Below are 11,196 nucleotides of genomic sequence, written 5' to 3'. Positions count from 1 at the left end.
GGGAAAGAGGTTTCCGTGAGCAGATGGTTCTTTCCTCCAGCTGGGAAAAAGGCCATAATGAGATCTCCTATGTGGAACTGGAAGCTGAAGGTCTGACTGCAAATAAAGTTGTCAATTATTAACAGTAAACATAAGTAGCCATCAAAATGCCCATCTCTAAATCAAAGCTGACATTTTTCAGACACACTGCTGCCCAAGTAGAAGTTACAGGCTTGATTCAGAGTGACCTACTAAGATTTTGGATCTTGGACATACAAGAGTTCAAAAGTCTTCTCATCCTTTAAAACTGCAGATGCTGACAAGGCCTGACTGCTACCCTTCCACATAAAAATCACTCAAATACAGGCTATCACCACCAAATGGCTTCCTCCCCATTTCTTAAATAAACACACAAAAATAAAAAAACCCACACAGGAAAAAAGTTGCATTGGAATGTACTTGCAAAAATTATCAGTATGGCTTTGACAGCAACTTTTCAAAATACAAGTGAATTTCTTTGTCCAGTTCCATTTTCATTTAAGTCAGGGCAGAGGAGGTTCTATTTTCATTGTTCGCTTTTCATTGATTCAGTATTTGGAGAAAAACAGAAGCAGGACAGTGCATCTCTATAGATAGCTTGCATAAAAAAAATAAAAATAGGATATAAAATATAACCTACTATACATAATAAATACATTATGAAATACGTATACACCATATATACACATACATATTATGTGTGTGTACATGTACGTATACATATAAAATGTATGAAGATCACCCTGAGCCTCAAGTCCACAGATGCCTCTACACGAAGAGACAGGACATGACACTGATTACTGCTTGTGGACACCATACATAAGCAAGCATTTTCCTGTACAAAGTGCTGCCTGAGATGAGGGCTGGATTTACCTTTGCAGGGGTATTTGCACTGGAGAAGTGGGAGCCATATACAATGATTTTGGGGGTTTAGTTTGTTTTGGGTTTCTTGTTTGTTTGGGTTTGTCTTTTTCAAACCATGTAGGTAGACAGAGTTGAAGTTTAAAAAGAAGATTTAAGTTTTAAAAGCACATTACAGGAACACATAACCTCAGCAGTAAAAAACCCAATAACAATACAGGTTATATTTGGGGGCCAGCCTCAGTTTTGGCACAGCTAAGCGTAAAATAGAAACATACCATTTCTGCAATCACTCTGTCAAACCTTTAGCCAAGGCAAGCCGCTTCAAATCCAAAAGTAACTTCAAAGCATTCCTGAGCAGGAAACATGAACAGGAGGGGCAGGTGGGGACCAAGACTAGTCTCAAAAGCAGAGCCCTCCGGGGACAGGGAAAGGAACGCACCCAGCCACCTGGCCACAATTTGAGGAGAGAAACCATACAAATGACTAGTCGGTTGTCGACTGTCTCTGCCTTGCCAGGCTTGCAAAGCAAAAACACACACAAAAACCAAACACACACCCACCATGAACCGCCCCCACCACTTGAGCTGATCCCAGAGGATGAAGAGCCCCACGCAGACACTGCAGCCTCTTCCTCTGCCTCTGCGTTCCTGCTGCACACCAGCCCCTCAGTATTACTTGCGCATGGTTCTCGCCTACAGATCTCAAGTGTCCAAAACAAGGGGCAGCCACCATCCTAAAGTTTGTGCCTACAGCTGACAAGATGAAGTATGGGAGGGCAGGGAAGGACCCTATACTCACATCTCAAGTCCCATAAGAGGCTGACCACAGTCCCTGGTGAAACTTGGGTCTTGCTTTGCTCCTGGCTGTCTGACCCACAGCCCTTCCTTTCCAAAAGGCTGCAGAGACTGGAAAACTGAAGACAGGCATGCATCAATCCTAATAGAAAATAAAGCTTTTTTCCCTAGTCATTTACAACTGCCAGAAGCGAATCTGTGCCCCCAAAGGCCCTGATGCACAGCAAGATGTATCAGCGCTATTCTCAGCCTCCCCTTCCAGCTTCTTCATTCCCTTCCAAGAAGCATTTTCCACTTCACAACTACCCACTGTGCTTCTCCACAGCTACTCTGCAGTTGTCTCAAAAACCCCAGGGCTCACAACTAGAAAGCAGAAACCTGTTGTGAGAGGGGCAGCAGCACAACCGGTGCGGATCACTGGTACATGGGACGCAGACTCCTTTTTCATGTTACAGCCTGGAGCCTTCCCCAGGCCAGCTGCCTTATTCACCAGCTCAGGCAAACAAAAGTTGATGGTCAGCCAGCTGCATGCAAGCAGGTCAGGCTTATAAATCTCTCTCTGTAGTATCTTTAAAGTTTATGCAAAATTGAATATAAGAATCGATTCTCAGCAGGGGAAAACCCAAACAACTGAATGCACCTTGCACACATCTGCTTTAGCTGGAGATTTAGCAACTGACACCTTCAGAGACCCCAAACTAGAAACAAGCTACGAGTATTCAGAAAAGTTCTTCTGCACAAAGCTGGGGAAATAGCCTCAATACAGTGAAGTCAGAAGAGTGAATAACTGGGGAAAAATGGTGTTGGAACCTTGATTGTATGGACATTAAACGTGTTCTCACTTTGAGGTCAACAAGATGTCACAGAAGAGTTAAACCCAGGCTTATGAGTTTTGCCAGGTTTTACATTTCTAGCACTTTTAGAAAAAAAACTTTATATAAAATTTACAATTACACGAATAGGTCAGTTTAGCAATTGGAGAAATTGCGGTAACGGCAGGGTAGTGGCCAAACGAGAATGGCTCACGGCAGAAGTTAACTGTTCCCCTGCAACAGTAGGCAAGAAGATGCTTATAGAGTCAGAGCGACCATTCACTCCACCGGAACGGCTGAAGGGAAACATTAAATAACATTTTCAGTAAGGTTGTTGGAGATTTGGCAGGGGAAAAACCGAAAGATGGAAATAGACACTGAATGGCTTAAACCTGCCTTGAAGATGGTGTGCCTAACAAGATGGGCCTTCTTCTCAGCCTCCCCGTGCTCTGGGACGCCGCACATGTGAATACATAGACAAAAACTACTGCAGACATTGGGTGCCGATGAAACAGATGGAGACAACTCCCAAAATCCAATTCCCTCCTCCAACAGGCTGGCACGGACCGAAGGAGGAGGGCTGAAAGGCAGGTGGCGAAGCAACACGACGCAGGGCTGGCCTGCTGGCCCCCCCAGGCAGCAGGGCCCCGCCCCAGGACGGGCCGCACACCCCCAACGTCATTCCCGCCTCCCCGCCACCTCCAACAGGCTTGTCGCCATGGAAACAAACTTCAGTTTTTAAGGCTATTTTTAAAGGCAGGCAGGTACATTTCAGACATGGCACCCGAGGGCTGAGCAGCCGATTAGCGCCACACAATCAACACGCACCGAGTTAGAAGCGACACGGGGAGCCAGCCTGCACCTCAGCGTACGCTGGCACATGGCTCCTGAACAGCTGCCTTGGCTGAAAGTTTGCAGCTCCAGGTTAGACTCACAGAGTACCCGCTGGCGTGACGGCGACAGTAAGGCGCGTAACAGGCGCCACCTCCAAATATGCATTACCCAGCCATACGGGCTAAGGGCCTGGCCCTAGAAAATCCTGGGGTTTCCCCCTACTTGCACTTCCCCTATCTTTGCCGGCCCATAAACACCCACTGGCCGAGGAGGGGACTCTTCTGTGTCTTCTGCACACCCTGGGAAACAACCCGCCAGCGCTCATTGCCAGGACAACCGCCAAGAGAGTTACAAAGAAGAAACATGGCGTTACTGACCTCACTGCAAAGCGAGAACAAAGCCTGTTTGCTGTGTGCTTTGCGCACAACACCAGGCCCTTGGTCCTCCAGAGCTAAGGGCTAAGCTCTGAAACGGCACCCAGACTCAGCTTAACCTCTCTGTGCCATCCTTCTCCTCCTCGCACTGCTGCTGACTGCAGGCACGCTGGCCCACAGCACGCGTGTCCGTGTCACGTCTGCACACACGCATGCAAGCGTCATACATGAGCCTCCTGTATTACTGCCTGCAAAATCCCCCTCTCCTGCTCTCAGGGACTCCAGGACTGAAAAATCATCAGGATGATGCCTTTGAATATCTATCAGACAGCCATGTTAACTGTAATTCTGCAATTTCCTCAAGTACTTCTCTGACCTTCCCTGTTCTGAAGTCGATAGGTATTGAAAGGTCGTCAGCGTGATTCCAGGGTTAAAATTAAATAAAATCCCGAACACCAAGAACAACTCCTCCTCCTCCTCCTCTCTTATGCAACATCCTGCAGAGTGAACAGAAGATGAAATGCTTTCCATTCATCTTCTATTTTTAAACCCACTTGTTAATGTTTCTTGGCTTTTTAAAACATCATTTGACTAGAGCTCTATTAATTACCCAGTGGTCTCAGCAGTATGAATTTCTCCAGGATTTTTCCCCAAAGGAAACTCCCCTCACTTTTAGCCTAGTTTGAAGCTTCTCCGCATTAACTTCTAGAGAAGCTTGGTTTCCGAAGTTTCTTGTGCTTGTTTCTCCTAGTACAATTAATATCTCCTGTATGTATTGATAAGATATTCAATAAAACAGCTAGGAAATATAAAATGGGAAGGCTTTATGTAGATGATGTTTCCAGATCATCTCCAAAACCTGTGTCTCACATTGAAAAGCCTTCTCACAGGTTTTGTTAATTGTCCTCTTGTGAAATTTCTAACAGACCAAATCTTGTTTTAAGAGAGTGCTTTGGACTACAAAACTGTCAGCCTTTGAAAACTCACATCCTGGTGGATCTTCAGCTTAGCTTGTTAACACTTAGACATAAGCACTAATCTCTCTCCCTTTTATTGTGATGCAGCTTAGTACTCCATTGCTTTTCACTCTAAAGCTAATGTTGAAGACATAAACCAATTATTAGGAGTGAAAGTCTGCCATGGTGATTATTCTTAACAGTTACCAGATATTCATGGCCTTGCTCCTCCGCCAACTACTAGCTTTTACCTTGAACTCCCCTTCCTGCCAGCAGGCATCTTCATGCCAGAACAAGCAGGTTGGATCTCTTCCTCCCACCATTCCTGCATTTCCCTTTTTTCCCCTCCAGATATTTATAACTGCTGAATTAAAGATAACTGGTAAAAAATGCTGTTGGGTTTTCATCATTTTCTATGCATCATCATTTCCCACAATGACAGAATCTACAAAATTGCAGTTACGTCTTTGCAAGATCACCAATGACTTCTTGATGGGCACTTTTTTGCCTTTTTTTATTTTCTAAAAAGGAAAAAACCCTAGCAAGACAGGTTTTAAGACTGGGGCAGCACCTGAAGTTACATTCCTACACGTGTATTTAGAAACATAAACAAGATGACCTGATCTTCATTTTGGGATACCAGAAAGCTCCGGATACTCACTACTGAAAAATAAGTGTAGTTTATAAGGTTGGTTTGTTTGTTTGTTTTTTAATAAACCTGAAAATATGTAGCTTTGAAGGGACCTTTGGAGACCATCTTGCCCAACTCCTCATTGGATCAGGCCAATGTGGATCAGGTTGCTCAGGGCCTTGCCTAGCTCAGCTTTGAATATCTCCACAGATGAAGACTTCACAGCCTCTCTGGCCACCTGTTCAGAATGTCTGACCCACTCTCATGGTGAAGATGATTTTCCTAACACCCAACTGGGATTTTCTTTCTTGCGACTTGCAACTATTACCTCTTGTGCTATCACTGCATACCTCAGAGGAGTCCAGCTTTGTCTTCTCTGTACCCTTTCATCAGACAGAGATAGACAGCAATAAGACCTCCCCTTTGCCTTTTCTCCAGAAGACCAAACAAAACCCACCTCACCCTTTCCTTACAAGTCATATTCTACAGTACCGAGATTTCATGGTGGTCCTCATTTGACTCATTTGGTTTATCAGTCTCCATTTATCTTCGACAACCACAGATTCAGATACATGGAAACAAGTGTATTTCTAGCTCTTGTCCCATTTCTTTTTGATAGGCACTCTACTTCTAATTCAAAATGTTTACAGTGCAAAGTTAGTAACTTCTGCTGAGTACAATTTCCCTGTCCATGGAGAAGTTCTTTATTCACAATGCCTACAGACTTAAAACAAACAAAACCCTTCTGTGATTTCATCGTAGGCGTATCAATTAGCGAAGAGCATTCACATCCACCCTCAGTGCATCATCGCCTCACCAGGAACATTTCATTACTGCACCATCACGACAAACGAACAAGGGCTCAGTGCATAGTACCTTCATTAAAGTTGTCATCGGTCGAGATGTGGGTCAAGGGAGACTGGGGTCGAGAGTCCCCGCAGAGGGAGTAGCTGTGTTCTGCCTGGATGAGGGGTGCTGGGGACGCCGGAGACAGTTCCACCTCCATGATTTCATTCTTCTCAGACAAGAAGGGATCATTCAAGAGCTGGCCTAGGACATCGGGTGAAAACTCATCCAGGAACTCTGTGAAGTGCTGTGGAGATAAGAAGGGGAGGGGAGAAAGTTTATCTCCTTGCCTGTCTGTCATGCCAACAACAGGAGAGCATTGATCAGAACAATTCCCGTATCTGCACCGGGCATCCGTACCAGTCAGCAGCAGGATCTACCAGCCCTGCCTAATGAACTCCTCCTCCAATCAGTACTTCAAGTTGAAGAGCTACAGCTAGAACAAAAGTCGTCTCAGAGGCATACATTACAGCAGAAGAGCCTGTGATTAACTTGCAACGAAAACGGTAAACAGAAGCATGGTAGTCATGTCCTGAAGCAGCCTCCCCCCCCACCCCGAGAAGGTACTCACAACAGCATGCCACCAAAAATGGGACAGCACATTTCACCCAGACAGCATGAAAGATCCTGCAGGATTTATCACCAGAATGCTTTGTGTGTGGAATAGAATATATTGGGTTAATGTTGACTGAAGCAGAGAAGAAAAAGGAAACACACTCAGACACAGACTCCGACACCACGTGTGACTATTTTAGCTGTGCAGAACATAACAACACGCTCTAGGAAAACGGGTCCATGCATGTCCCCAGCCAAGCAATTAACGTATCTGCTACAAAACAGGCTGATTTATGTATCTATTTTAGAAGTTGCATTCCACCTAGGACTAGAGCCTGTATCCAGCTTCTAGGCCCCAAAGCTAAAGCTCCTGACAGCCAGTACTAATTACCACTTTACATATTACACTGAATTCATTACACTGACAGCACACATTATGGTGCTATTTAGTAGGATAACTTTGTGGTTTTTTCTTATTCAAAATGAGCACAAACCAAATCTCGCAATCTACTTCCTTGAGACTCCAGTGCAGTTCTCATCAGCAGCCAAAAACTCTGCATCTCTTCCTGGTTTTGTTTCCAATGTCAGAAGACTACACGCATTCACGCAAAGAATTCTGGGTTTGTACAAAAATATTTGTACAATGAATTGTAACGAGCTTTTCCGACAATCAGGCATTATCTACCATCTTATATAGGAGTCTTTGTTGATTGGGGCATGATCCTACAAAAGTCTAAGTCTGTTTGGTTTGCTCTGTTTTTGCAAGCAGTATTGATCTTGGCTCTTCGTCTTGCTCTCTCCTGCAGAAACAAACACTGAAATTCAAGATTCGGCTTCCTGTAGGCTAAATTAAGAATTAAACAAGTCAATATTGTATAAACCCATGAGGGAAGCGGTGTGCTCACCCCCCCATGCACGCACATTTCCCAGCTCCAGCAGCACCTGTGGCCTTGGAGCCTGATGCTGGAAAACACTGAGCACAGCCAGCTCTCACAGAGTCCCCTGGAAGTTCGAGCGCCTCTTCCAAGATGCTCACGAATGCTAACTGTGCCTTCTTTCAAAATTAATAAGGCTTCAGTCAATTCTGACTGACACTGAGGAAAAGAAAATATTTACTAAACATAAGGCAATAAACAGAGGCCCACAGTTGCTATGCTGGAATAGCAAGCTAGCTAAAGTAAAGCCTTTACAAATGGCAAAACAGATTTGTAGCCTCCTATTTACTTACTGTAAATGATAACACTACTAAACAAACTCTCAGATGATTCAGCAAGAGGGTCACAACCACCTTAGCAAGCCTTGTTTGTTTTCATTTTGATACCCAAGGACTCACTAGCACTTCACATCCAGGTCTGCCTCCCAATATCTGCAAGGATAGAAGTATAAACTACAATTCCCCACTATGTAAAGAAGAAAGAAAAAGCATGCTCAAGACTAGTTGAACACCCTGGTGCATCAATAAAGACACTGAGTAAAACAGGGTAGGCAGCCATTAAAGCGTAAACAAGGGACAGAAATGCTTCCCAACCACGACAGAAGTCAAGGATGAACCTATAAAAAAGCAGTGCTTTTCTTAGGGACGATTTTTTCCCTGCAGTCTACACACTTCTTTTCACTGGGGCTAATGGCGATAGTCAATCACATTTGCTTGCCTGTTTTCCTAAAGCTGGCTACAACATTTCCCTCCTTCTAGTTCTTGCATGCATTATTCTGACTGACGACTAGCAGATGCTGAAATAGGGCTGCTACAATATTTGCACCTTGGTTTCTACACACAGCTACTTTATCACCAGCGTCATCCAATCTGCGGATATCATCCTTGAAAATATCATACCCAAGTGCTGACTTAGTCTTACACTATTTAGAGGTTCTAATTTAACAGGCTCAACTGAAAGACAAAGTGACCACAGGCTACTCGGCTATTTTTGGCAAATTCACAAATAAAGATTTCCATCAGCCTTCTGTCTGTTACTGCTTTGATATGGAAGAAATTAATATCAAATGTTATTTTATATTTTCCATTTTATTAAACTTAGGTATGTTAGATTTTTTTTTTTCTTTCCTTTCTGAACAGGGAATTTTCCTAAAATTACTTCAAGAAAAGCAAAGAAGGAAACAAACATTCAACTTCCCAAAACCAGAGAGAAATAGGACCTTGGGGTGGGGAAGAATGTTCAACATGTTCATCAGCATTTGTGCTTTCTCCTTTTCAGATGCAGCTGCAAAGCAGCAAGCTGTGAGGAAGAAAAGAATTTGCATTTACAACAGAATTGTCTGATAGCAAATAAATGGTCAGGTTTTAAAATTATTCTCTAGTTTCATTATAATTTTTAATCTTATTTTTATGTGGTCTGTGATATAACTTTGAATACCAGGCAACAGAGAAACCTCAAACAATTGCCAGAGGTCAGACTGCACAGCTGCTGAACTCAGGGAACAGACAATTTTAGGGATCTGGATTTCTCTTCACTCAGTGATTACAAAAACCACAGGGACTTGATTTACAGGATGCTTTCCTATGTTACACACATCTCTACTACAGTGAACGCTTAAGGCTAGCTCGTTCTGATTTTTTTGTTTCCTTAAGAAAACAATTGTCTCATTAAAAGCAGCTCCATTTGCCTAGAGAATTAAAAAAGAAAAGGCAGCAGCTACAGCAGAAACCATCCATGAGCAGTCAGGCCTCCAGCTCCTTGAAACTTCCACCTACACCTAAGCTGGTCCCTGTCTTTTCAAAGCACATTCTCCCACTGCCAACCTTCCTCCTCCTCCTCCTCTCCACGTTCCCTTCTCTGCTTCCACATGCACCTTAGCAGTCATCAGCCACTTTGAAAGCTGCAAAGCCACAGAACACCCTCAATTCTGATATGGCAGGAACCACCCCTGCACTCAGGAACAGGAAAGGGCAATTTAGGGAGGAAACAGAGAGTTTTACCCTTAGAACCTTGCAAAATAAATTGTCTGTGGCTTTCAGCTCGGCATCTTTCACCCACAGAGTTCACCTTAAAAAAAAAAAAAAAGAGAGAGAAAAGAGCACTTGGATTGAAAATGTGCCTTTTTTTTCTTCTTTTATTTTTTTTAATACCTCTGTAGACAGCTCCATTGCCAACCTCCTGCTATCCTCACACCCCACTGGCAGCCCCAGCACTAATTACAGACATGTGTTGGTACAAGGAGTCTGCTTGGATTACTGAACTGGTCTCTCTACATAGCAAAGAGATGTGTTCAGCTGGGATTTTAACCTCTGTAAGAAGTCATGGATTTAGGACAGATGTAACCTTATCTTCCTCTTCCCCTTCCCCTAGAACCTGGAAAAGACAAACAGAACAGCAGCATTCCTCTTTGCAGAGAGAAAGGAAGTTGCAGCCCCATGGAGTTTCCCCACCGATCTGGTTGGACATTTGCTCCCACCCATAACCCAGGTGGCTTTTGGGGAACACAAAACACCTACAGACATCACCCCACGGTAAGCAAACAGAGGAGCGCTCTTAACATCCGGGTGCACGCGGTGGATTTTGGATAGCTCTTCGAAAGTAGTATTTGGCTGCAGACCAGCTGGGCCGCGGGCCGCAGCTCTCCACAGCATCTGCCTGTTCCTGCCAGACAAAGGCCCTTTTCTCCAGCCCTGACTAAGGGACAAGGTCTTTTTTTTTTTCTTTCTTGTCTGATCAGATGAACATCTCTCAAGTAAAACAGACTCGGGTTTTGCTAGGTGCATGGCAGTGCTGACTTCTCCAGCAGATGACCGTGAGGCCAGACGAGAGCAGCGCTAGCCCCAGTTGTCTAAGGGACGTGACATTATCATGACTAAAAATGAAATGGTCGCGTTCAGAAAACTGACTTTCTAAGAACTCACTAAAAAAGGAACAATGGGAAGTCAAGAGCCCCAAATAACCATAACCTTCATAACCATATTTAAATTATTAAGCGAGCGGGGCTTTGCTGAGCCTGGAAAACGCACTGCATCAGCTGCAAGTCCCACACACCGACGGTAGCAGCACAACCCACCCTCTCCAGCACAGCCACCCCAGAGGGGAGCTGCAGCTGCAGCACCCTGGCACGCTGCAAAACAAGCCCTGCTCTCCAAGCACCCCAGGGCAGGCCAGCCTACACGCAACATGCCAGGGTGAGAATCACCCACAAATTCAAGATATTCGCCTCCTGGGAGTTAATGGCTCCTCCACGAGAGGAATTGCCCAGGTGGGAGCATCCCTTCTACCCAACAGGCACTCATGGGATAAAAATGAAGCCCATCATCTACCCATAGGTACAAAACTGCCTGGTATTTATCACTTGTAAAGCTTGAGCAGAAATAATTGGGGGTCGGAGCAAGGACTGCACCCTTACTTCTGTATCAAAGGAACCGGAGTACATGTAATGTACAAGGCAGTGGTCCTGGAGAAAATGAGGAAAGAGGGAAGAAAGGGGAGATCACAAACCAGCTCCCATCCACGGGGAAGTAAAAGTGCACCACAGGCATGAATTTGCACCCTCCTCCAACCCCCCTCCCCC

General features: G+C 44.6%; 1 protein-coding gene across 2 annotated transcripts in view; it reads right to left on the bottom strand.

Moving 5' to 3' along the window:
- The window catches only part of CREB3L2 (cAMP responsive element binding protein 3 like 2), a 35,617-nt gene extending 29,241 nt beyond the window's left edge, over positions 1-6,376 (bottom strand). For both annotated transcript variants that reach the window (XM_009638671.2, XM_035894050.1), the window contains exon 1: positions 6,160-6,376. In XM_009638671.2, coding sequence (XP_009636966.2) covers positions 6,160-6,289 — 130 coding nt within the window. In that variant the 5' untranslated portion in view covers positions 6,290-6,376. The remainder of the gene's footprint in view (positions 1-6,159) is intronic.
- Between the last annotated feature and the right edge of the window lie 4,820 nt (positions 6,377-11,196).

This window comes from Egretta garzetta, unplaced genomic scaffold (genome assembly GCF_000687185.1).
Source record: "Egretta garzetta isolate BGI_Z169 unplaced genomic scaffold, ASM68718v1 scaffold180, whole genome shotgun sequence".
Taxonomy (NCBI): Eukaryota; Metazoa; Chordata; class Aves; order Pelecaniformes; family Ardeidae; genus Egretta; species Egretta garzetta.
Note: the sequence above shows the minus strand (reverse complement) of the source record. Positions and strands in the feature narration are given on the sequence as shown.